Source organism: Heteronotia binoei, chromosome 14 (assembly GCF_032191835.1).
Source record: "Heteronotia binoei isolate CCM8104 ecotype False Entrance Well chromosome 14, APGP_CSIRO_Hbin_v1, whole genome shotgun sequence".
NCBI lineage: Eukaryota > Metazoa > Chordata > Lepidosauria > Squamata > Gekkonidae > Heteronotia > Heteronotia binoei.
The window spans coordinates 53,113,522-53,141,211 of NC_083236.1; the positions used below are offsets into that span (position 1 = coordinate 53,113,522).

Here is a 27,690-nt window from a genome sequence, read left to right on the forward strand (position 1 = left end):
ACAATCCTAAGGACACTTTTGTGGGAGTAAGCCCCATTGTGTAGGGCTGAGTAGGCCTACTTAGTATGGTGCTGTAAATCTTTTTTACCATGACTTCTATAGGAACTAATTCTTTAAAAAGATTTTCTTGAAATTACACATCTGCAGCAGAGCACTACAGTGAATGAGAGTGGAGAGCTTCATACATGCTCTGGATCCCTTTCATTTAGAATAGGGTGCTTATTGGAGTGTGTTTTTAAAAATATTCCACTACACTACTGTCATGTGCTATGAGACAGAGACCTAGTGGGACTAGGGAGCCTGTGAAGCCTGTGTTTTAGTAGAAAGAGACAGCCTACAATCCCCAGAGTTCTTGGTGCTGGTTTCAGGCAATCAGCATCCAAGTAGGCTCTGAGGAGAACTGTTTAAAAGATCTTTCAGGAGACAGACGTGGCTCTTTCCTCCTGAGAGGCTGAGCAGGCAGGACAGCTGCTGTTAGGAGGAAGACCCTCACTCTGAGGCAGAGAGTGCGCAGGCCAAGGCCTGGGGCCTAACAGATAAGGGACAGTTAAGTCTAGTTGCATTAGGGACTTTATGTTTATTTTCCTTCACCCACCTTACTATAGTTTTAAAGCACCTTATCTTTAACTTTCCCTTTATTGATTTTCCTGTTTAAAATAAACCTTTTTGTTGTTCTTTGTTACTCTGCCTGGTCTATATGCCTATTTTCTTGGCCAAAGCAAAGGATTAGAAGGGTTTGGGCGGGTACTCTGGGCCTTCCCAAGGGACCCTAATTCCAGAGTGAAGGCAGCGTCAGGTGGTACCCCCATCTGGGTCATGACAGCTACTCAACACTGTGCTTGGCAAAGTAAACCCTCTTGTAAACTTCAAAGCAAAAGGAAAAATGTATTAGCCCACTCAAAATCCAATAGAGCAGGGTTTCCCAAACTTTTCTTTCTCATGGCCGAGTTATTTTTACACTTCTCCTTTGTGGCCCTCTAAAATTTGGGGGTGGAGCCAGGAGACTTTGGAGGTGGAGCCAGGAGGCAGGAATTATGTCATTTTCTGTAGTGTCATTTCCAGGTCAAGGGGCATTTGATGTCACTTCTGGGGCACACTGAACCAAAATTCCACCTTTTCCTGTGATGTCACTTCCAGGGCACTCCCCCAAACCTGCCTCTTCTTCCTTAAGTAACTTTGTTTTCAGAAAAATCTCTCTAAAACTCATGCTGAGCCAAAATGGGGGTGGAAAGTGAGTAGTCTGCAAATTTTTCATACATTCCCAGGGTCCTCTCTTTCCACCCTCACACCTGCATGCACCTATCTGTTTGTATGTTCTTCTCCAGCTTGCAAGCACTCCTAGTGCCCATGTTCAATTGCCTGCACCACCTACACACCCCTTCCTCAACAGCACTGGCCAGTTTATGCAGTTGAGAGTGCTGTTGCCATTGCCATCAGGAATGCCAGTACTGTGTACCACCCACACTGGGCCCTGGCAGCTACTCTACCTCAAAATATGCTGACACATTTAGTAGGCCCTTCTAGGCTTCCCAACCCCCCTGCTTTGGCGGGAGACTTCTGGGTTCTCAGCTTCATCCCCTGGTCTCCAGAAATCAGGAAGCGGGGGGGGTGGGGGGTGGAGGGGGGGAGAACATACCTGTAGGGTTCATGTTGGTGTAGCAGTTTGTAAAATGTCTGTCCTGAGCAGTTTGTAAAATGTCTGCCCCTTTAAGGCTGGGCAGGAAGGAGGAAACAGGAAGGGCTTCGGAGAACGGCCCCTCCCTTTCTTTGCTTTCGTTTTCACAGCAGGCAGAGGGAAGAAGACCAAGTAAGTATTTGTGTGTGAGAAAGAGGGAGGGGGCAGGGAGGGGGAATTCCCTGGTATGGAGGCCCTCCCCCCTTTAGAAAGCGTGGGGGGGGAGGGAAATGTCTACTAGGCACTCTATTATTCCCTATGGAGAACAATTCCCATAGGGAATAATAGGGAATTGATCCATGGGTATTGGGCGCTCTGGGGGGGCTATTTTTTGAGGTAGAGGCACCAAATTTTTAGTATAGCATCTAGTGCCTCTCCCCAAAATACCCCCCAAGTTTCAAAACGATTGGACCAGAGGGTCCAATTCTATGAGCCCCAAAAGATGGTGCCCCTATCCTTAATTATTTCCTATGGAAGAAAGGCATTTAAAAAGGTGTGCTGTCCCTTTAAATGTGATGGCCAGAACTCCCTTGGAGTTCAATTATGCTTGTCACATCCTTGTTCCTGGCTCCACCCCCAATGTCTCCTGGCTCCACCCCCAAAGTCTCCTGGCTCCGCCCCCAAAGTCCCCAGATTTTTCTTTAATTGGACTTGGCAACCCTAGGCCCTTCCTTCAGCTGCTACTACTGGAACCCTGCCTCAAGCTATAACCAAACTTGCTTGGTTTCAAGAAAATCTTTTGACAGCTATTTTTCATACCTTTCCTTGGCTGAAACACTGGGAAATTGCTGTGAAAGGCAGCAGAGAATTGTACTGCAATTAATGAATTAATTTCAAGTTCTGTGAAGTTCATACAAGCTTTTCTGCAGTTATCCCAAAAAGGATATTTATGAGGGGCTTGCAGCTTTTTACTGGCTGTATTTCCCGTGCCTTTAAAAGCAACCTGTTGGGCAGATATTTAGCCAGTGAACTTCTTTCATCCTTTTTAATATCTACAGGAGGAGTTTAATTTTGGTGTCAGGTAGCTGTTAAAAGCAGGACCAGTAAAATGGTGCCAGGTTCATAGTACCATCACTTCCAGTGCTGTTGAGATATACAGCAGTAATCTCCAACAATCTCTTTCTTCCCCACACCTCTCACTCTCACTCACTCACACAGAAATCTCATAGAAAGGCCAGCTGGCTACAACTGGGGGTGCCAACTTTTCATTGGCAGTAACAGTATGATGAACAGAAAAGTTTCATCCAGTAAAAATGGAAGGAAAAAAAGAAAGAGAAAGGGAAAGAATGAAATGGAAGGAAAGGAAAGGAAAGGAAAAAAAGACATGGAAAGAAAGAACATAAGAGAAGCCATGTTGGATCAGGTCAGTGGACCATCCAGTCCAAAATTCTCTCACACAGTGCCCCAAAAGCACCAGAATGTCCACCAGTGGGCCCAGGGCACTAGAAGCTCTCCCACTGTTGCTTCCCCCCGCCAGCATCACTTGCAGGGAAAGAAAGAAAGAAGGGGGAACAAAAAAAAGCCTTACTCACCATCAATGACCCCAACCAGCAACAATTCTGCCCAGGAGTCATTTGGTTTAAACCCCCCCCAAAAACAGCTACTGGAATGCTCACTCCCCACCCCTCCCAGCTGAAAAAAACATCCTTCCCTTCTTTGCCACCCAGGCCTCCCAGGGAAATGTCCCCAAAATAACATACTGCAAGGCACATGAAAGCTCATACCTTGAAGAACACTTCCTGGGTCTAAAGTGCCAGTGGACGTCAGCTTTTCTCTCAAACACTGGGAGGGGGGAGGAGAAGGAAGGAGAGGCAGCCCAGCTCCTCTCTGCACAACACAGAGATGAGGAAAGGAAGGAAGACAAATGGAGCTCAGGCTTTGCAGCCTGTGTCAGTCTTCAAGACTAGCTTTTCTCTGCACAACACAGAGACTGGGGAAGGAAGGAAGCCAAATGGAGCTCAGGTTTTGCAGCCTGTGCCAGGCTTCAGGGCTAGCTTTTCTCTGCACAACACACAGACGGGGGAAGGAAGCCAAATGGAGCTCAGGCTTTGCAGCCTGTGTCAGTCTTCAAGGCTAGCTTTTCTCTGCACAACAGAGAGATGGGGGAAGGAAGGAAGCAGAGCAGAGTTCATGCTTTGCTTTGGGCGGGGCTAGCTTTGACTTTTCTTGTGACCTGGTACTGAGACTTCCGTGGCCCAGTACTGGGTCGCGACCCTGCAAATGGGAAACACTGCTATAGAGTATATTTCCTAGAAGTCGTTATCAAACTCTTCCTAATTGGCCGCATGTTGTCCTGTGCATTGCCTTGTGCTTGTCGAGGTTGAATTCTCATTTGCATCCACAAGCCAACTTTTTGAAGGCGTTTTCTAAACACATACACAAACAAAATTCATTTGTCTTTATAGACAATCTGCCCAACAGTCTGTGGGTCGTGGCTAGATACTTTTAAAACTGGTTTTCGCTTCCCAGGGTCATGTTTTAAAGCAAATAAGATGGCGGGCCAGGATTTTTTTTTGTGGCAACAAAGTACTCGGTTGCAATTTCAGAATGTTCTAGCAGCGGGGAATGAATTTATGCTCTGGATTCACTGGCCAGTCTCTTGACAGCCATGTTTGAAAATGGAGAAACCGTGATTGAAATCCCTGCTCAGCCTTGAAGCTCCGTGAATGGCCTGAGGCAAGTCATTATCTCTTAGGTTAAACTTACTTCTGTGGTTGGTGAAAGGGCAACATTAAATAATTCACAGAAACTGGTCTGAGCTCTAGAAAGGGAGAGCTGGATCTTTTCCCCCATGTCCCAGGGTACTATGTGGAAACAGGCTACGTAGTTGACCTCCAAGCTGTCATTGAGACTTTTTTTTGTTTTTTTGCTTTCATCCCATTTTCATTCGTAACCTTGCGCTTGCCCACTAATCCCACATAGACTAAACGGGATGATAAATTGTAACACCACAGTACTGCTTTTAAAAGAACATAAGCGCCATAATCGGGAATATAATTTGTCTTCAGTAGATCGCAGTTATGAGTTAAATTTGTGCTCTCTTATAGAAAATTGCCTTGTTGTATGTAATGGGATTGTTGTTATCATTATTACCATAATCGCCCAAAAGGAAGACTACCCTGAATATAAGATGAAATCTTCCAGTTCTTTACACATAGGGTTTTTTAAAAAAGAAAATTATTATTGTACACAGCTTTTAACTTTTATCCAAATTTAAGATGACCCCCCTTTTTTCTTAATGGCAGTCCTGGGAAAAATCTGTAGTCTTCCTTTCAGGTAAACAGACATGTGGTAATACACTTAATATTGCGTTAAGTATGATACAAATTTAAAACTGCAAAATAAAATATGCAAGATCCTTTTAATGGTTTACTATCTATGCCATAATCCATGTGTTTGCTTAGATCAGGGGTGGCCAAACTGGGGCTTGGGGGCCAAATGTGGCTCTTTCACACATATTATATGGCTCTTGAAGCTCCCACCACCCCATCAGCCAACTTGGAGGAGGCATTTCTCTCTTTAAATTAGTTCTCCAAGCCAAGCCATCTGGCATTCTAAGTTAAAGTTGCTTTCTTTCCACCTCTCCCTCTCCTCCCCATCTATTTGCCTCCCTTCCTTTGACATTTGTGTCCTGCAGCTCTCAAACATCTGACATTCATGTCTTGCGACTCTCAAGCATCTGATGTTTGTTCTGTGTGGCTCTTATGTTAAGCAAGTTTGGCCACCTCTGACTTAGATGAAGGCTGCGATCCAAAACACTGAGCCCACTGAGCTCCGAAGCATTTACTTCTCAATAGACACACCTCAGACTGCAGGGTTAGAAACATCGGTCCTTCTTCAAGCAGTCGTCTTTTCGATTTCAGGCAATAGGAATTTAGAAAATTCCTCTTGTGCAACTATAAAGAGCCAGTTTAGTGTAGTGGTTAAGTATGCGGACTCTTATCTGGGAGAACCGGGTTTGATTCCCCACTCCTCCACTTACACCTGCTGGCGTGGCCTTGGGTCAGCCATAGCTCCGGCAGAGGTTGTCCTTGAAAGGGCAGCTGCTGTGAGAGCCCTCTCCAGCCCCACCCACCTCACAGGGTGTCTGTTGTGGGGGAGGAAGGTAAAGGAGATTGTGAGCCACTCTGAGACTTTGGAGTGGAGGGCGGGATATAAATCCAATATCTTCATCTACCTCACAGGGTGTCTGTTGTGGGGGAGGAAGGTAAAGGAGATTGTGAGCCGCTCTGAGACTCTTCGGAGTGGAGGGTGGGATATAAATCCAATATCTTTTTCTTCTTCTTCTAAATCATCCTCAGATGTAAAGTTGTTGTCATCCTGGCTACCCTATCACACAAAAAGAGGCAAAATCTATTGCCAAAAAAGGCTGTGGGTATTTTTACTCTTTTATGTACAATTTCAGTTCAGAACAGTGGCCATGACACCACATGTGAATATAAGTTTAGTCCAGAGCTGAGGTGTTAATGCTTCCCTAACACAAAATAACTTAACACCCTTGTGCTCAAGTGCATAGATAAATTTTCTTGCTGCAGTAAGAGCCAGCTGGGTATTCCATGCAATTACAAGAATTGTGGAATGGTCGTCACTTCTAATCCAGACAGCTAATGATCTCAGGTGCAGACAGAGGTTGGCACAGGTTGCAGCTGCTCCTCAGGCCTTGAGATAGCAAAAAAAAAAAAAAAATCTCCTGCAAGCCCTGAAAGATGCTGTACTTTGCACACTTGTACGCATGTGCACACCTGATACATCTTGGATCTCATCCGTGATGTGTCATTCCATTAAATGTAGGGGGCTTGAGCCGCCTAGGGAAGCGGTTGCCTTCTTGGGTCGTATCCTGGGTTGTTTCAAGTTCTTGGTCAAGGGAAATCACATGTGTTTCTCTTAGTTCGTGCACAAGCTGGATGCTACTTCTGCTCATATTACAAAATGGGTCCTACATGATTAGTGCGTGGCCTGATAATTAAGTAGCTATTTGTTTGCTGGGCAGCACTCGTACGTACAGGGAATCCAACTCCGGGCCAATTTGCACCACTCAAAACTGAGCCTGTTTGCTGATCATTCCAGATGTGCAAAAGTCTTCCATATTGATAAAGCTGTAATCTGACATTTCCATCCTAACAGTGAAGCCAGTTTTTTAGCATACAACAAGAATTGAATATCTATGGGCCAAGCTAGTGATTCTGCCAATGGCAGTTTTACCCAATTTTAATCTCTTTGGAATCAGTGGACTTCAACTAGAGTAACTCTGTTTAGGATTGTGCTGTAACTCCCCAAACGTTTCTTCTTAGTAAATAGCAGTTATGGAGGATCCTGATTCATTCATTCCCATCCCTGGGGTTATTTGTCAAACTTCAGACCTCTCCCTAGAGCTGCTCTTTGCCTTGAACATGAACGTTTTCTCCATGTGGCTTCAGAGGACTGTTTGAGGTTGGGAACACTGGAATGAGGAAGGAACAGAGTTATGCCTTCCTGAGTCATAACCCCAGTCTAAATTGGGGGCCTTTCATGGCCATTGACAGGGCTTTTTTTGTAGAAAAAGCCCAGCAGGAATTCATTTGCATATTAGGCCACACCCCTGATGACACCATTGGTTCACAACGTGTTTTTTGTAGAAAAAGCCCAGCAGGAGTTCATTTGCATATTAGGACACACACCCTGATGACACCATTGGTTCACACAGTGTTTTTTGTAGAAAAAGCCCAGCAGGAACTTATTTGCATTTTAGGACACACACCCCGATCCCGTGCCAGCTGGAACTGTGTTCCTGTGCATTACTGCCACCCTCCCCCGGCTATTAATAATAATGCTTATTGGTCCATGGTTATTATCAGATGATAATATTTATAGCAACTGCATAGCACAGTGTGTATGTTTCATGGTGCATCACAGTTATTTTCCCTTAATCATTAGTATCTTTTAGCATTTACAAAAATCCTGTAAATATTCTTACCTCAATTTGCAGAGACAGCCCAGGTGGTGTTAACAGGTTTTCAGGTGACTGCTAAGAACTGATCTGAGCATTATTTGAATAGGTAGACAAGTCTCTTTTGATCCTCTAAGACTTTTGAGAGCTTTTATCTTTCTTTTTAAAAAAATCATCCTTTCATTTCACATTTTGACAATTCATTTGTGGAGGATGTTATGCCTATTGAATACAGCAAAGCAATTTGGTATTTCGCCTTCTTTCCCCTTGGTGGTAAATGACTGGCCTCTGGTAGTCAAAGAAAACGCTGAGCAAGTTGCAAATGGTTGGGTAAATTTAATGGTGATTGTCCTCCTATGCAGAACAGCAATATTAGTTACATCCTGTCAAAAAGCACTCCCCCACACCTCCCCTTATTTCCAGTTTGCTGTTCAGGTAACCAGGGCTTTTTTGGTAGAAAAAGCCCAGTAGGAATTCATTTGCAGATTAGGACACACCTCCTGACACCAAGCCAGCCGGAACTGCGTTCCTGCTCAAAAAAAGCCCTGCAGGTAACAAATCTGTACCAAACCCTGTACTTGTAAGGTGCCCACAATGTTCCATATGTAAATGCCTTTTCAAAACTCCACATGTAAAATGGCAATTTATGTATTTTTTTTAAAAAAGTCAAAATGAGGCAAGATATTTATTAACAGTGGATCAATTCGAAAATTGGAGGTTGGCTCCAAAGGTATCTTTCTGTGAGTGAGTGAAAGGACTCCTTTCACAAGTGGAAGGATACCTTTGAATACTGTCCCATGTATTGGATTCAAGCCTGTGCCTCAAATGATTTGTGGAATGAAAGCCGTGGATTTTTTTTTTTTTAAGTTCAGGCTAATTGTGAACATCAGGGGAAGGCCTTAGCCTTTGTGCCCCCTTCGTTGGACCTCCAGGGCAACAATGGCCAAACTGCGGCTCAGGAGCCACATATGGTTCCTTCACACATATTGTGTGGCTCTTGAAGCCCCCACCACCCTGTCAGCCAGCTTGGAGAAGGCATTTCTCTCTTTAAATCACTTAAATCAGTGGCTTGGAGAATACATTTAAAGTTAAAGTGGCTTTCATTCCACCTCTTCCTCCCTTTCCATCTTCCTCCCTCCCTCCTTCCTTCCTTCCTTCCTTCCTTCCTTCCTTCCTTCCTTCCTTCCTTCCTTCCTTCCTTCCTTCCTTCCTTCCTTCCTTCCTTCCTTCCTTCCTTCCTTCCTTCCTTCCTTCCTTCCTTCCCTCCCTCCCTCCCTCCCTCCCTCCCTCCCTCCCTCTCCCTCTTCCTTCTTTCCTTCCTCTGGCATTCATGTCTTGCAGCTCTCAAACACTTGATGTTTATTCTATAGGGCTCTTACATTAAGAAAGTTTGGCCACCCCTGCTCTCGGACAGTTGGTTGGCTACTGTGTCTAACAGGTTGCTGGACTAGATGGACCACTGGTCTCATCCAGTAGAGCCCTTCTTAAGTAAATGTGCCCCATCTTAGCATATTAAAATATTGACCCAGGGCAGGAATTGCCAGTGGCTGATATAGAATGAAAGAAAAATTCATCCACATGGCATGAAAAAAGGTGGTGAATGGCTAGGTTCACTTGGAGAATCAAAGCGGCAGCCACAAAGCCAAGGTGACTTTGGAATTCCCTTCAAAAATCTATGTTTATACCACTTCCATATTTTCCACACAGGCAGCCAAGTTTCCATATTCTTCTACTGCATGCGTCCTGCCTCCTGCCACAGTGTCAGGTTTGGCACAGTTTTCTTCATTTCTGTTTATGAGGAACATCGTTAAACCTGTGGTTACAGATGCACAGATGGAAGTCATTGCTGGCAGCTAGGAAACTTCTGCTGTAGGCTGGTTCCCTTGGCTAGGAATAAATCGTTCGCAAAACATAATTATCTGTAGGCCCTGGAAAGAGGCAGTAACACCTTTCAGACACAAAGCTGTTGTTACAACCAAGCAAAAACTAGGCAAAATGACAGTGCAGCAGTTACTGGGTGGCTGGTTAGTATCAGAAGGGGGGGCGGGAAGAACAGGGCAGGAAGCCAACCTGGACTGGGAAGATAGCATCACTGTAGCAGTTTTGGGTTTCCCTGTCTTTCTCTTAACATTAACCCCACCAGGAGAGTTGTGGGAAGGCGAGATTGGCATGGACATACCAGATGACTGTTGCCAGTCAGAGCAGCACTGAGAGATAGCAGCTCAAGATTGGGAAGATTAAACAAATGTGGGTGTGGAGAGGAGAGAAGAGAAGAGGGCCATCCAGAACAGTGAGTGGAGTAGGCTGCGGGCAAACACCACCTGAAAACTTATTTGTAATACTGGTATAAAGAATTAAAATACATCTTCTCAGGGCTTTTTTTGTAGAAGAAGCCCAGCATGCACTGATTTGCATATTAAGGCACACACCCTGGCATCGCCATTGTTTCGCACAGGACTTTTTTGTAGAAAAGGCCCAGCAGGAACTCATTTGCATATTAGGCCACACGCTCTGATGCTAAGCTAGCCAGAACTGTGTTCCTGTTTAAAAAATAAAAAAGCCCAGCATCTTCTTAAGGTTTAGTCATATGTGTCTTGATATGCTCACGTGAATACATGGTTGAGTTAGATGACAGGAGCGTTTAAAAATAGGACAGCAGCTTTAAACATGGATGAAATATCGGTACGTTTCAACCTTTCTGTATTTCTCCACCGACATTCCGTTGTCTCTGTCCCTCTTCTTTAGGTATCCTTCATCCAAAACCTGGTGTTTTGTGTGGAAAGAGCATACCGTGTCCCAGATTTTGGAGTGTGGGAAAGAGGAAGCAAGTATAACAATGGCAGCACCGAACTGCATTCAAGGTAGTGTGGAAAAATGTTGATTTTGGGGAGATCTTTACTACCTTTCGAGGGAAAAGTATATATGAATTGATCCACTGTTTTTGAATTGATCCACTGTTTAAAAAAAAAATCATCCTTTCATTTCACATGTTGACAATTCATTTGTGGAGGATGTTATACCTGTTGAATACAGCAAAGCAATTTGGTATTTTGCCTTCTTTCCCCTTGGTGGTAAATGACTGGCCTCTGGTAGTAAAAAAAAAACGCTGAGCAAGTTGTAAATGGTTGGGTAGATTTAATGGTGATTGTCCTCCTATGCAGAACAGCAATATTAGTTAAATCCTGTCAAAAAGCACTCCCCGACAACTCCCCTCATTTCCGGTTTCCTGTTCAGGTAACCAGGGCTTTTTTGGTAGAAAAAGCCCAGTAGGAACTCATTTGCAGATTAGGACACACCTCCTGATACCAAGCCAAGAGTCAAAACAATTTCTGCAGCATAATATCTTTAAGGTACTTTTGGGTCAACTAGAGTCAACTAGTTAGAAGCTTGTTAGGAGTCACAAGTAGGATTGCCAAGGGTATTATACCCATAGGGTATAATGGAGAATTGATCTGTGGGTATCTGGGGCTCCGGGGAGGCCTGTTTTTTTGAGGTAGAGGCACCAAGTTTTCAGCATAACATTTGGCGCTTCTCCTCAAAACACCCCCAAGCTTCAAAAAGATTGGACTAGGGGGTCCAATTCTATGAGCCTCCAAAGAAGGTGCCCAGCAGACATTCCTCCCCCCCCCCCCAGTCATCATTCCAAATGGCGGGAAGGCATTTAAAAGGTGTGCGGTCCCTTTAAATGTGATTGCCAGAACTCCCTTCAGAGTTCAATCATGCTTGTCACCCCCTTGCTCCTGGCTCCACCTCCAAAGTCTCCCAGCTCCATCCCGAAAGTCCCCAGATATTTATTGAGTTGGACCTGGGAACTCTAATCATGACAAAAGTAAAAAAGGCAGAATTATTATACATGCATGGAAAGTCTTCTGTGTATGGGAAGACCCTACCTGCTAGGTGGCCTGCTTCAGGTGCTGTCATCATCCACGCGGAGAACGTACCGACAACAGTAGCATTAAAGGACATTTCGCATATTGCTGGATCCCCTCTCCGTTTGTATGGAGTACTCATTTCCACACTGCTTCTGATTTGAATGCAATAATTTGTGTTCTCTTGGACGTAATAGGGGTGTAAAGAGTATATCCTGCCTTGTTAATGCCCATCTCTGAAATGACAGATTACTCCTTCTCTCTTACAATGCTGAAGGGAGCTTTCTGAAGCCACTTCACTTCCCACCCAGTGATCATTTTAAGTATCGTGGGTGACCTCCATAGTTTTTAAATATAACTCTGAAGATCAGTCCATAGGCTTCAATTCCAATTGTGTTCAAACAGGTGTACCTTATAGTTCATGTAGCCGAATCATTACAGACTCCTTGATAATATAAAACATCCACGGTCCATCTGCTCCCGGTGTTTAAAGTACCAATATTCTTTGTAACGGTGTCCTTTTTTTATTACACATACCCTTTTGAAATAAAATTCTGAAATTATACGTTATCTCTGTTTGTGCTCCATTAACGATGAAGTCAGTAGAACTGTGGCCTTTTAAAGATGACAACTGCCATAATTTCCTTGGGAAAATAGCTTACAAAATGCTGTAGACTAAAAGAGAAGTCACAATGACAGTTGTTATATATAAAATTTTGCTGTATTGGTTTGGAGGGTTTATTTCAGTGTGCAGGAACATAAAGAGAGTCAGGTGGGTGCTTGTGGGTGCAATTTTCGGTATTTTGCAACTTCTCCTTGCAATAAAAATGAAATACTCATATTAATTTTAGCTGTTCCCTTTCATTGCTTTGGTCTGTGTTAAAATTACACGGGTAACGTTAAATCAGGACTATACACTGTTTTCTTATATCTTAAAACTTTTTAAAAACTGTCAGCCTGTAGTCCTTTCATTTGAGTTCAGTGGATATATTTAGGGAATGTGTTAAGATCATAAACCAGCCGTTTCTGCTGTGGAGAGGTGGTGTACTTTTGCCATACAAGCGAAGTGTGAGATATTCAGACATAGCCAAAGAAGAGGGGAAAGTATACAACAACCTGCTCAGAGACATTGTTGTGTTACTTCCAGGCACCGACTGCTGAGGAATGTGTGGTCAAAACCAGTTGCGCCAGGTTCCCTTGCCCTCCTGGGGGGGGGGGGGGGTGGACCAGCAGGCTGGGGTAGGGGCACCCCTAATCAAAAAGGGGCACTGCCCCTAATGGTCCATCCACTGACTGCAGCCCTGGTGTCAAGAATTAGGGTGGTCAGCTCTGGGTTGGGAGATGTTAGGGGTGGATTCTGGGGAGAACATGGTTTGGGGAGGGGTGGCATCATGATCCCAAAAGTTATACACTATACAAAATATGGAGTAAAGGTTACAAACAATTAGAAAGGGAAAGAAACTCTGGCACTAGACAATACATTAATAATTCAGTCCCACGCTGCAATGTATCTCAGCCCAAGTAGTTCATATGCAGACCCCGGGTTTTATTTACTTCATTTCAATTATTTCAATCTTCCACAGTGGTGTGGACTATAACAAAATTGCAATGCATTACTTCATGTTAATTTCATACAATGATATAAAAATTGATTAATAATATATATTAATTTCATTAATTATTTCAACAGACTGACCTTCAGTCAAGTAAATCCGGACGTCAAATTAATTTACACTCAGCTCCTAAGTGTGTCCCTTTGCAATTAATTTACACTTAGCTCCTAAGTGTAAATTAATTTGATGTCTGAATTTACTTGATGGAAGGTCAGCCTGTTGAAACAATTAACAAAATTAATATATATTATTAATCAATTTTTATATCATTGTATGAAATCAACATGAAGTAATGTGTTGTAATTTTGTTATAGCCCACACCACTGTGGAAGATTGAAATAATTGAAACAAAGTCGATAAAACCCGGAGTCTTCGTTTGGACTTCTTGGGCTGACATACATTGCAGCGTGGGACTGAGTTATTAATGTGTTGCCTAGAGTCGGGGTTTCTTTTCCTTTCTAATCGGAGAGGGGTGGGATGTCAGCCATAGAATCCACCCTCCAAAGCAGCTTGTTTCTCCAGGGGAACTAATGTTGGCTGAAGACCAGTTGTACTAGCAGGAGACCTCCACCTGGAGGTTGACAATTCTACCAGCAAGACAGTCCAGTCTTTGAGTTTCTGTCAGAAACGGATAACCACAGAAATAGCTGTAGAGAGGCTTATGAGAATAGACTTGCTACAAGACAGGAATTAGGGTGACTGGTCAAAACAAAGGGCTGAGATCAGGCGAATCCTTGTTGGACTTCTCTTCCAGCCTTTGTTCTTGAACTGGCCAATCGAGGCATGATTCTTGCCACCCAAGACAACCAGGGATATCATAAGCTGAGCTGAAAGATGCTCAGATTGCATAACTCAGTCAGGTGAACCAGGGCAAGACATCCTTGGAGATCCCTGGAGTTTTCTTTCCTGCCCATCACAAGTTCAATTTTTGTGTGTGTGTTTGTGTGTGATTATAAATTACCATTGACCTGAGCCAGTAAGACTGTCCTGTGAAGTCCGTTCAGAATGATTACATCCTGTGCAGGCCTGTAGCTACAATGGGGCCTGGGAGGGGCCAGGCCAATCCTTCCAACCCCCCTTCCAACTATGTGGCCCCTCCATTGGAGGGCCCCAATCTGTCCCCTTTGCTCACCACCACTTTGAACAAGTAGTAGCATTGCTGATGGTCTTTTCGTTTTTTTTCTCTTCCCTTCCCTAACACACCTTGCAGAGCAAAGGGCGGGGGAGAGTCAAGAGGTCTCTGTTTCTCTGAGAGAGGGGCACATAATAAAGGGGTGGGTAGAGCAGAGTTGCTGTGACTGCCCAGGCATGAAGGGGGGTTAGCTTGTGGAACTCAAGGCAGTGCCGAGAGCCCTGGGCTACCAAACCAGGTGGCCCCCTCCCCAACAACAGATCCTGTGGACCCCACCAAATATGAAATCCTGGCTATGGCCCTGATGGTAATTAAACAACTTGGTCTATAGTCATAAGGATGGTGCTGTTTGCATGTCTTCAAGGGTTGCACCTGATTCACACAGGGCTGAAAAGCTTTTTTTTGGAACTTCACCCAATGGTATTCCTTGCACACACCAGTGGCTTTTATTGCTGAATTTTCAGCACAGAGTCTGCAGCCTTCCCACTAAAACTTTCGATAAGCAAGCTTTGTAACATCTTTTCAGAATCTGACGCTTCTCCCTTATGTTCAGACTCCTGAAATATTCATTTGTCCTGTAACCATTTTGATCAAGCTGTTTCCAAGCAGCTGCCGAATACCTCTGCAAAAACATTTTTTGACATCTCCCATCTGTGTTGTTCATAATAGGGGGGTGGGATGTTTCTGAGACTCGTCGTCTTCATACTCCAAGCCTTAAAAGGCACCGGAATCTTTAACTTGTTCTCCTTTGTTCTGCAGCTAATATACTGCTGTCATGTTGTCTGTCCCTATTAAGGTTATTTTGTTTGTTCATCTGCCTGGCTGGCTTTTTTAATGCAATTTTCAGTCCCCCTAGCACCTATATATGATTTTTTTTTTGATGCTCTTCAGCACCATTCCCAGAAATGCATAGTTTGTGAATACAGGGATATTTATAAAATGAGAACATAAGGCATTTCTGAGCATTTCCAAAGCAGGATCCACATTTTGCTAGCTGAGCCCGATTTCACACTAGGCTTGTTCCGGGTGGAGAGCCCTTTTGCTCTTGGGGCTTCTCTCCGTTTTCACACAAGTTGTCCTGGAGTTGCGAGTTGGCCCACAGCTTTTCCACAGCAAGCGAGATCCTCTGACAAGTGGTTTCTGCTTGCTGTGGAAAAGCAGCAAGGCAACACGCGGCTCCGGGGCAACTTTTGCGAAAACAGAGCGAAACCCCAGGAGCAAAAGAGCTCTCGACCTGGAACAAACCCTAGTGCGAAATCGGTTTGAGGTTTGTTTTTACAGTGCTTTCTAATCTACTTCCTTTGTTTCCTAACTGAAAATGCCTCCCTCACCCCAGTATATAGTCTCTTACAGTTACTTTCCATCACTTAATTAGTTCTGGCTATAAACTATCAATGCCCTAAATGAATGAAGAGTTTGACGTTCAGTTTTCTGTGAGCAAAGAACTGCTGGATGAAGAGCCAGGTTGGGAGACAGCTTGAAGAATTATGGCCATCTTGAAGTTAAGAGCGATCTTTATTCTGGAATGACGGGTCATTGCAATTTTGAAAAAAATTAACTAGCTTCCAAAGTGCTGTAGGCGTTGATCAGGTTTGTCATGGAGATCCAGCAATAATGTGCTTTTGACGGTGTCTTAAGACTAAGCAGGAAGAAGAAACCCAGATTAGGGAAGCGTGCACTCACAAAAAGGTATTTTTCAGATTTGAGTATATTGAATCTGGAAAATATCGATATTTCCTGATATTCCAGAGTCTGATTCTGATATTGAGATTTGGGAAATATTCGGGATTGCCAAATTTTTTTCAGCACCATTGAACCCTTTGGGGGACTGTTGAAGTCAATGGTCTCCTTAAGCTAGAATGGAGAATCAATCCAGGGGTATCAGGGAAGGGGATGTATTTGGAGGTAGAGGCACAAAATTGGTGCCTCTCCTCCAACAAATCTGTGCTTGTGGTCATCTGCATCTACCAATTTCTACATGTATACGTTTTGCTGTCTGTATAAACGAAAGGCAGAAGGTCACATGACTTTTCTTCTTTCTTCTCTTCACAGTTTCTGCATTGCTGCCCTAAGCTTGGGGGTGGGGGGGGGGTGGGGTTGATGATTAGTGCCAGCTGGCTAATCCTGTTTCTCAAAAACCTGTTCATTTATGCTCTTTCAAAAAGGAGTGTCTCCATTAACAGCTAATCCAGTTACCGAAGAGATGGGGTTTTCATGCTTTTTGCATTGATCTGTATACCTGTAATTCCCGTAGAAAATGTTGTTTTCATGAAGTTGCTTTGTCTCTGTCTTCTTAGTCTGCTTGAAAATGGCTTGTTTATAAGAAATAGAAGAAAGTTGATTGCACATTGTAAGGCAGCCATCATACAGCACCAGTGTCAAGTGCCTCTGGAAACAGGAGGTTATAAACATCCTGTAAAGAAGGAGTAGGTTTCTATACTCTGCTTTTCTCTACCTTAAGGGGTCTCAAAGTGGCTTTTAATTGCTTTCCCTTTCTCTCCCCACAATAGGCACCTTGTGAGGTAGGTGGGGCTGCAAGAATTTTGAGAGAACTGTGGCTGATCCAAGGTTACCCAGTAGGTTTCATGGGGAGAAGAAGTGAGGAATCAGACCGGGCTCCCCAGCTCAGAGTCTGTCACTCTTAACCACTACACCATGCTAGTGTAGAGCACAAAGCATCTGTGATGCCCCCTTGCGCCTTCCCCTCCCCACGGGATTTCTGTCATGATGTGGATGGAGATCTGGAGGCGCTTGCAACCTCAGAAAATGGAGTGGGGGTGTGTTACAGCACTCAGCCACCAGCTCCATAGAGTAAGGAGAGCCAGTTTGGTATAGTGGTTAAGTGTGTGGATTCTTATCTGGGAGAACTGGGTTTGATTCCCCACTCCTCCACTTGCACCTGCTAGCATGGCCTTGGGTCAGCTATGGCTCTGGCAGGGGTTGTCCTTGAAAAGGCAGCTGCTGTGAGAGCCCTCTCCAGCCCCACCCACCTCACAGGGTGTCTGTTGTGGGAGAGGAAGGTAAAGGAGATTGTGAGCCGCTTCAGAGTGGAGGGCGGGATATAAATCCAGTATCATCTTCTTGTCCCTCCCTCTCTCTGCTCATCTCCTTCTCTGCTTGTCTTCCTCCCTGCCCATGCATGAACAATATTTATTATTTATTTATTTATTACTTTGCATTTATATCCCGCCCTCTCCGCAAGCGGACTCAGGGCGGCTTACAGTATCATAAAAACAATCAATACTTGGAAGGGAGACCACCAAGGAAGACTCTGTAGAGTAGGGGTCCCCAACCCCCGGGCCATGAGAGCTATGGCGGACCCAAGGCCATTCCAGCAGCTGCAAGTGGAGGAGTGAGAAATCAAACCCCAGTTCTCCCAGATAAGAGTCCATGCACTTAACCACCACACTAAAATAGAGTGCAGAATTGTATCTTCTTGAAACCATGCCCCCTCCCCCCAAAATCTGGTCCATGGAAAAATTGTCTTCCACAAAACTACAAAACTGGTCACTGGTGCCAAAAAGGTTGGGGACCGCTGCTGTAGAGGAAGGCAATGGCCAACCACCTCTGCTCCTCATTTGCCTTGAAAGCCCCTTTCTGGGTTCAGTTCTTGGATGGGAGACCACCGAGGAAGGCAATGGCAAACCATCTCTGCTCCTCACTTGCCTTGAAAGCCCTTTGGTGGGGTCAGTTCTTGGAAGGGAGACCACTAAGGAAGACTGTGCAGAGGAAGGCAATGGCAAACCATCTCTGCTCCTCACTTGCCTTGAAAGTCCCTTGCTGGGAGACCACCGAGGAAGACTCTGCAGAGGAAGGCAATGGCCAGCCCCCTCTGCTTCTCACTTGCCTTGAAAGCCCCTTGCTGGAGTCTCCATGAGTCAGCCGTGTCTTTACATCACTTTACACAGACATACACACACATGCACACATTTTTATAAACCTCAATCATGTCCTCCGTAGTTATTTTTCTTCTAAACTATGAAAAGACATCCATTTCCCTAGCCTTTGCATGTAGAGTGGGTGTTCCAGCCCTCTTAATCCACCCATTTTCTTTCCTTCTCTCTCATACTACGCAGCTTCCTTGCGTGAGAGGCTAGAGGCAAAGAGACCTGGAAGCATCTTCCGATATGTTTTTCCCTCCCTCAAGCATCAACAAAGCCTGGCTCCTGGCTCCATCTTTTCCAGATTCTCTTCTGCCAGGAGCAGGGCTTGTTTGGCAGGACCCCTGAAAGTCTGGAACCCCCATTTTCCTAAGAGCTTCGCCTGTAGCCCTTCACCTAAAGAGTCTCTCAAAGGCTGGTTAAGACACTTTCATTTGTCCAGTCCATTCAAAGGGTTGTGGGTTTTCTTCCCACTGAGTTAAATTGTTCTTTATACGTTTTGTGGCACTGCTTGTATCTTACAGTTTGAAGCCGTTTTAATTCTTGCAGTTGGTTCTTTCATTTGTTTTCTAAACTTAAAGTGGTGAAAGGCTATAACAATATAGGGAGTAAATAATAGAGATGGGCACGAACCAAAAAATTCTGGTTCGGGCATCTCCCTGAACTGAACCCTGAGCTAAACTGAGCCAAAAATGCCCCGAACTAGGCAGTTACCGGTAAGTTCCCTCTTTAAGTGACTTGCAGATCCCTGGCCAGTATAGATCCCCCTTTAAATGGCTTGCAACCATTTAAATCTAACAGCGGGGCGGGTGTGGCCCTCAGCTGCTAGGCTGTAATGGCTGTAATGGTGGTCCATTTTGCTTCTTCCTGCTTCCTGCTTCAAAGCGGGGGGGGGGGGGAGTGAAACCAACCAGTGAAATGGCTCGCAGTCATTTAAACCTAACAGGTCAGCTGCAGACCTGTGCTGCTTAGCTGTTGGGTTAAATGGCCCAAACTGGACAAAAGTCCGGGAAATGTTCAGGGTAAGTGCTTTCCCTGAACATTGGTTTGAAGGCTCTGAACTGAGCCAAGTTTGTGCCAAATTTTGGCTCGTGAATTGGTTCATGCCCATCCCTAGTAAATAATGTATTGTGTTCTATAGTGTGCCTCAAAGTATACTGTCTCTTATTATGGACTTGCTGCATGTTTCACTAAAAAGATTGCTCATCCATTACGGCTTTAGAGGCTTGGCACTGAAGATGGTATACCATCAGACCTGTCAATCATGGTTACTTTAATACGTCTTCACAAGATCTTGGACTTTCTGTCAGCAGAAGGTGGCGGAATTGTGGGATTTCACCACCATCTCTCATGGCATCTGCTACGGGCAGAGTTTTGTAGCCAACCTAATCAGCTTTTCCTTGTTGAACCAATTAGAATTAAATCCCACACGCTTTTGTTTACCCCCTTGGCACAGCTCCTGAAAGGCTTTGAAACCTGTTGGTACAATGGTTAGAAATAAAGAAGCAGTCTAAAATCAGTGTTTCACGGTAAGCTGTTAATGAAAATGTTCCAACAGGAAGCTATATTTATAATAAATATACCACACACGGAGCAGCCAGTCTCTTGTTCTTGTTTCCATTCTGCTTGGAGCATCTTCCATGTGATTCTGGCAGAGTTGCCCAGCTAAGGTTGTATTTACATTTGAACTTGATTGGTTGTTCCGCCTCACATTTAGTATCGGCAAGTACCTGCAGTTCTGTGCGCAAGGAGAAGAGAAGTTATTTTGGGTAAGGATTTAGCGCTTCCTGTCTGAACTAGCGCACGTTGTGAAATGCAGAGACCAACATTTAAGGACATTGTCTCTGCGTAGATTGCAGGCTCTGTTTATGTAATTTGGCGGTATCATGGCACCGTGCCATCTGTTCGCATGGCCATTTTATATCATGGCGCTAAACCATCCTCCATTGGAAGGACACTGTCAAGTTCCTTACTATTTGCTGTATCTCTTTGATGTAGCCTGTGGAATGTATGAGTAGAATGCTTACACTATTGCAGAAATGAAAGTTAATCCGCTTGCCTCCTAGGCGCTGGGAACCTACTTGGTACCAATGTTTCCTCTAAGATGTGGAGCCTTGTGAGCAAAAATTCTACTTTGTGAGCTACTGGCATTAGAGTTGTGAGCTGCTGGCATTAAAAGATGTGAGCTACTGCGTAAATTAGTCTGCTCTGGGGCCATTTTTCCTGAGTTGAGACAAAAATGTGTGAGCTGGAGGTTAAAAAATTGTGAGCTAGCTCACACTAACTCAGCGGGAACACTGCTCGGTACCAAGGTCATAATTCCCTGCTTGGGATGTTTCGTAGAAAGCTTGGTAGAGAGTGTGTGTGTGTGATTTGTAGCCACTAGATTTGAACTGTTTCTGTGCCCTATATTAAGGTGCGCTTCTAACGACCCTTGTAAGACTATATAACCTGAGCCTGTGTTACTCTGTGCCACTTTTGACACTGACTGTCTATCAGTGCCAATGTATCCTGCCTTACAATAAACACTTATCCACACATATGGAGAGTCATCTTTATTGAAGGAATTTGGGAACTTGACAGGCACAGCCAGTCTAGGAGGCAATGGATCAGATCCAGATTAAATTGTACATTTCCACCCACATCCCCTTCCTGCTGCAGGACCATCGCTACCCCATGTTATTCTTCAGGGTCCCCTGAACTTATGAGCAGCCTTTCATGGCAATCCATGGGCTGTAATCAGGCAGAAAAGTTCTCTGTTTGCTGAGGATCCAGCCCAAAGCAGGTGGCTGTGCTGAGTGGAAGAATGACATAAGTGAGTGGAAGAATGGCAGCGGCCCATAGATGCTGGAAGATCATTCTGCCCAATTCAATAAGTAATTTGTCGTCTTTTCTGGTCTCTTTCCCTTCGAATATCAGAATAACAAAAGGTATTAACAGTTACTGAGTAATTACGCAGCTACTATCTGAGTAATTAACTGATAATCTGAGAATAAGCATGCTGAATGAGAGCAAGCTCAGATGAATCATGCACCCACCCACTGTTCTTCATGGAGGAGTATTTAACTGGGGGCTGGGGCAATATTCTGTTCACAAAATAGGTATTTTTTATAGGTCTCAGGGACGTGTTGATCAAAAATGCCTTGACATCTAGGCTGCTTACTCTAGAAACTATCCTAAGGAGTCTTTTGAAGCAAGGTATATTCCATGGCTCCAAGGAGTTTGAAGGGAGTGAGACGGGCATTTAATCCCTTTCCTCTTCCTTCTCAACTCCCTTTCCTGTTTGCACTGTAGAAAACAGAGGCCAGAAAAACAGGATGGCGTGTGGGTTGCCATGATGGTGCAAGGGAGTGCTGTGCACCTAATCCATTCACTGTGGAGTGGAGGCAGCAGCTCTGTTGTACAGACAGAGCTTTGTTTTGAGCGAAGTGCTCGATTCTCATCTGTTTGCTAAAGTTCTCCATGAGTTATAAGGCTGTGAACATAACTTTCCCTGATAAGATAGGCCCTGCTTGCACAGAACACTGTTTGTACTCTCTTCAAAGTTATCTTTCGTTGTCAAGGTTTCATTCCCTTGTGCAGCCTCATTTGGAGTACTGTGTACAATTCTGGTCACCACACCTCAAAAATGATATTGTAGCATTGAAAAAAGTGCAGAAAAGGGCAGCTAGAATGATTAAAGGGTTGGAACCCTTTCCCTCTGAAGAAAGGTTAAAGCGCTTGGGGCTCTTTAGTTTGGAGAAATGGCAACTGAGGGGTGACATGATAGATGTTTACAAGATTATGCAAGGGATAGAGAAGGAAGAAAAAGAAGCATTTTTCTCCCTTTCTCACAATACAAGAACTCATGGGCACTCTATGAAATTGCTCAGCAGTCAGGTTAGAACAGATAAAAGGAAGTACTTCTTCACCCTAAGAGTGATTAGCACGTGGAATTCGCTGCCACAGGAGGTGGCGGCAGCTACAAGCATAGACAGCTTCAAGAGGGGATTGGATAAACATATGGAGCAGAGGTCCATCAGTGGCTATTAGCCACTAGGTATGCATGGAACACTATTTCTGGGGCAAGTGATGCTCTGTATTCTTGCTGCTTGTGGGGGGCGGGGAACAGAGGGAGGGCTTCTAGTGTCCTGGCCCCACTGGTGGACTGCCTGATGGCACCTGGTTTTTCTGGCCACTGTGTGACACAGAGTGTTGGACTGGATGGGCCATTGGCCTGATCCAACGTGGCATGTCTTATATTCTTACGTTAACTATAGTCACCCTTAATTAACTTAGTGCTTTTTGCCCAGAACTGCTTCCCAGAAACGCTGCACGCTGCCATCTCTTTCTTTTAAAGTCCACTTTTTCCACAGAACCTTTGGCTTAACCTTTTGGTTATCACCCTCAGCTGAAATAAAACTAAACTAATGCTGTCTTCCTGTTGCTGTCACTGTATAAGGCCCTTCTGTGACTGGGTTTTAAAGTTTGACCAGTTTGACTAGATGCTTCCCTCACCTCATTGTGCCAAATATTTTCAGGTTGCCTGTTTGCTGATGTGTGATTGTGAAACATCTGCCTCTGTTACTCACAACAGACGCCTCCCCTACGCCTTTTTTCCGCATCAGTTACTGTGAGCATTGCAAATGCTTTGAGGCAGTGACTTCCTCTCTACCTGAGAACTCCATGAAGTACATGGAACAACCTATGACTACGCACTTTGCAGCACCTCAGTGCAAAAGTTATATCCCTTTGCATTAAATTTTAGAACTATGTTTATTTATTTCAAACATTTGTTAGCCACCTTTCCACTTTGTAGAACTCAAGGCGGCTTACAATATAAATGTAAAATCAATTGTAAGAACCAGAATTTAAAACCACGGTTTAAGGCTGCCACCAAGTGAATCAAGTGCAGTCCTAAAGATGAATCGGCCGCCTCCTAAAGATTGCAAGTGAACAGGCCAGGCACACCTCCTGGAGGAAGTTTATGCATAATCATGGTGCTGCTGCTGAAAAGGCCCTCTCGTGTACCCACCAAATTAGCTTCTTTGACTGAAGGGACAGTCAGGAGGGCTTCACCATGTGATCTTATTTCCCAGGTAGGAAAATGCAGGAAAAGATGCTCCTTCAAATATCCCGGTCCCAGGTTGGTTTGTCAGCCTCCAGGTGGGGGCTTGCAATCTCCTATTACAGCTGGTCTGCAGACAGCAGAAATAAATTTCCCTGGAGAAAAAATATGGCTGCTTTGGCAAGTGGGCTGTCTGGCTATGCCAGGGAGCCACACGTGACTCTTCCATACATATTGCGTAGCTCTCGAAGCCCCCCCCCCCCACTCCATTGAGCTGGTTTGGAGAAGGCATTTCTCTCTTTAAATCACTTCTCCACGCTAAGCCAGCCGGCAGCTTGGAGAATGCATTTAAAGTTGCTTTCTTTCCATCTCCCTCCACCCCATCTTCCTTCCTCCCTGCCTCCCTCCCTCCCTTGATATTCAGGCCTTGCAACTCTCAAACATCTGATGTTCATTCTGTGTGGCTGTTACTTTAAGCAAGTTTGGCTACCCCTGTGTTATGCCTTGCTGAGGTCCCTCCCCCATCCCAAAGCATGCCATCCCCAGCTTCCACCCCCCCCCCCAAGAAATCTCCAGGAATTTTCCAACCCATAGCTGGCAACCCTAGTTTTAAGCCGTGTAGGGCTTTGCATGGCCTTATGTAATGATCTAGTTTGTTAACCTTGTATGGTTAACTAAGCTTTTAACTAATGCATGAACACCCAGTGAAGCCATGAACTTAAATGGCCTGGCTTTTTTTTTTCCTTGCCAACTTCATTGTTCTGAGAGAACAGGTGACTAGCTCTGTTCTGAAATGGCTGGAACAAATGCAGTAACTCAGATGCATTTTGTGCCCTGTTTAGTTTAAGACGGGGTGAGGAACCTCTGTCCCGAGGGCCGTATACAGCCCTCGAGGTCACTTGGTGTGGCCCTCGGAGATTGCTGGGCCAAACTGAGCCATGTGATAGCCTCCCTGGGGCCTGGCTGGCCAGCGAGGATCGTGGGGCCCTGCTACACTGTGCAGCAACCTCCCCAGGGCCAGGCAGGGATTATAGGGTCTAGATGTACTGTGCAGCAGCCTCCCTGGGGCGTGGCCGACTGGCCAGAATTACTGCAGGGCCTGGAAAAGTTACTGTCACAGTTCAGTTTGCACTTGATTATCCCAGATGGTGTGGCCTAATATGCTAATATTAGGGGATGTGGTCTAATATGCTACTGAGTTCCTGCTGGGCTTTTTCTGCAAAAAAGCCCTGGACCTCTGCATTTGCCTAGGGCAGCAGGCCGTGTGTGTGTGTGTGCCAGATTAGACTTTCCCCACATGACTTCAAAATAGAAAAACAATTATTTGCATTAATTTTGCTAGCCTGAATTATTCTCCCTCGGCTGCGCACTGTTTTTTAAGGTGATAGTTTTTTATGGCCCGCGAATGATGTTATAAATATCCATATGGCCCTTGGCAGAAAAAAGTCCCCCCCCCCCCTAGTTTAAGACTTAGTGTCAGGCAAGTGTAAAAAGCCTTTGTTTTATTAGCATGGATGGCTTTTGCTATTTTAATCCTTCTGCTTTTTGCCGTTCCACTACAATAAATACTCTTTAACTTCCTGACGATACTTGTGTTCGGGTGGCAGCCCCAAGTGGGACTTGGGGATCCCCTGAAATCACTGCTCATCTCCAGACTATGGAGATCAATTCCCTTGGAGAAAATGGATGCTTTGGAGGGTGAATGTGGCAATGTACACCACTGAGGTCCTTGTCCTCCTAAGGGTCCATCCCCAAATCTCCAGGAGTTTCTCAACCTAGATCTGGCAACCCTGCCACCCTCATCCCCCGCTGGTGGCCAGGGGTTAAGCTGGGAACCCTAATTGCGTGCCTGGAATTTTCACTGGATGCTCACCGGCATACCTGTGTTTCTGCTCATGCTTAATAAAACTCAAATGACCATGAAATCCTTTGCTTCTTTTTATAAGAGGGTTCATCTGCCCCAACACACAGAGTGGTAAAGCTGCAGTACTGCAGTCCTAAGCTCTGCTCATGATCTGAGTTCTATCCCGGCAGAAGCTGGGTTCAGGTAGCCAGCTCAAGGTTGACTCAGCCTTCCATCCTTCCAAGGTTGGTAAAATGAGTACCCAGCTTGCTGGGGAAGAAGTGTAGAAGACTGGGGAAGGCAATGGCAAACCACCCCGTGAAAACGTTGTGAATTTCTTAGAACTAGCTGGTTACTCTGAATTTTGATAGACAGAAAAATCAAATGTTAATGACTCAGAAACGATAGCGAATGGTATGGGTTATGCATTGGCTCATGCTGAGTTCTTTTCCAGATATGCTATAGTTGATTTTTATTTGATTTAATCAATCTGTGTTATGTTATGTATATCTGGTAAAAAATGTTAGAAAATTAAATAAAATGTGTTATTTTAAAAAAAGTTGTGAAAACAACATCACCCCAGAGTCGGAAGCGACTGGTGCTTGCAGCAGGGGGACTATCTTTTTTTTTTATTATTAAAACTGATCAGCCATCTTCAGAGATCTTTGGGTCATAAGGTATCAGCGGCAAATGTTACATTTTGGACTCTGCATGGCAGGGAGACAGATTGAGGGAGCGTGGAAGACGAGGAGGAAAAAACGCAGATCTTCTATTGCTTCTCAGCAGGAGCCTTCTGCCAAAATTCAGAATATAAGCATTTTTCTCCGTCAGGTGCCGTGCACATCTATAGCACTCAGCAACATTTTAAAAATATATATATTTGGTGTCAGATTCCCATGTGTTAATGTTATCATTAAATTAAGTGGGATAGTACCAGTCCTTGCCAATGAAGTTGTTTTTTTAAAAAAATACTGTGTTTGTACTCCTGGTACACCAGATGTCCAAATGCAAAGCGATTAAAATGTGTGTGTATGTGTATGCGTATATACATTTTAATGGATGGCAGGTGACCTTTAAAGGTAATCTACTGAAAATTGTAAAATAAAGCCTACTGTATCATAGTTTTTAGCCTCAGCTTGTTTGTTTTTAAAAGATCCTCCCAGCAAGAAGTAATCTGATGTACGAGTCAGTCTTCAGGGAAACTGAATTTTATTTCCAGAGTTATGAGCGTAACAGGCAACTTCCTCCCCCCTTCACTTTTTTCTTCTTTTTTTCCAGTTCTGTCGGGTTAGCAAAAGCCGCCCTAGAAGCAATTAATGGATTCAACCTCTTTGGCAATCAGGTAGTAAAAATATTTAAGTATTTGTTCATTCTCCGTTTTTAATTAACTGCTTCTTCTGCCGTAAATTGCTTTCATTGTAGATCAAAGGAGGTCTAATATCCGTATGGTAAAGTCTGTTCCATCTTCTTCTTCTTTTTTCTTTTTCTTTTCTTTTCTTTTTCTGGCAAAAGAAGGATAGCAAATTAGTTCTTGCTACTTTGGGTACAGGATTCATAGCCCATCAAGATCAGCTCCTTCCTCATTTCGTTGGGTGTAATTTTTCCTTCCAGCCATCTATTTTGCTCTTGTTTTAGAAGTGAAATGTCTAGGATTTTCCTGTGTTTTCTTTTAGTATCTTTGACCAACATTAAACTGCACCAGCTGCTTTTATGAAAAGCCTCCTGACAGTTTCAGTTTTCAGTCTCTGACTCACATCATACTTTTATTAGGTGTGTTGTTTGTATGGGTTTTGTCACAGTGCCTCTCAGGTTGCCAGCAATGTTCTCTCTAAGCTGTGGAGCCTTGTGAGCAAGAATTCCACTTCATGAGCTACTGGCATTAAAGTTATGAGCTACTGCATGTCTGGGACCAAGACAAAAAATGTGTGAGCCAGAGGCTAAAAAACTGTGAGCTACCTCAAACTAACTCAACTTAGAGGGAACACTAGTTGCCAGCCTCCAGGTGGGACCTGGAGATCTCTTGGAATTACATCTGATCTCCAGATGGCAGAGATCTGTTCCCCTGAAGAAAATGGCTCCTTTGGAGGGTGGACTCTGCGGTATCATATCCCACTTAGCTCCCTCCCCTCCTGAAACCACACCTTCCTGAGGCTCTACCAAATCTCCAAGAATTTCCCAACCCACAGTTGGCAACCCTAAGCTCCTCACCCTGCCCTGTCCTCTGATAAATTGCTGTCCATTAAATAGCCAGACTTTCTATTCCAACATGTATGTTCTCCTCAAAAAGTATGGATTTGACTCTTCTCTCTCCCACGTTAATGGAGATAAAAGTGTAAGAAAAAGGTTCAAATCCAGACATTCTTGTTCCTTTTATGCCCTCAGAGTCACTGTTGTGTGGTGTCTTTAGTGCTGGACCTAGGGCTGTACAGACTGGAGGGGAAACCCCCATTCAGCTATGAAGCTCAGTGAGATGACCTTGAAACTGTCATTCTCTCTCAGCCTAGCCTACTTCACAGGATTGTTGTGCCAATAAAGTGAGGGATGGGAGAACCAAAAATATGCCACCTTGAGCTCCTTGGAAGATGGACTGGTTAAAAAAACCTACAAAGATGGGTTTTGCGTGCCTCAGGTCAGCAGCTGGTTTTGTGGGAGGGCTTTTTTGAAGAAAAAGAAGAGGAGGAGGAATTGGATTTATACGCTGACC

At 44.4% G+C, this 27,690-nt stretch overlaps 1 protein-coding gene across 4 annotated transcripts in view; it reads left to right on the forward strand.

The window, feature by feature from the left end:
- The window catches only part of PHKB (phosphorylase kinase regulatory subunit beta), a 220,019-nt gene that overhangs the window by 76,508 nt on the left and 115,821 nt on the right, over positions 1 to 27,690 (forward strand). For all 4 annotated transcript variants that reach the window (XM_060253754.1, XM_060253753.1, XM_060253751.1 and 1 more), the window contains 2 exons: positions 10,347 to 10,462; positions 26,265 to 26,328. In XM_060253754.1, coding sequence (XP_060109737.1) covers positions 10,347 to 10,462; positions 26,265 to 26,328 — 180 coding nt within the window. The remainder of the gene's footprint in view (positions 1 to 10,346; positions 10,463 to 26,264; positions 26,329 to 27,690) is intronic.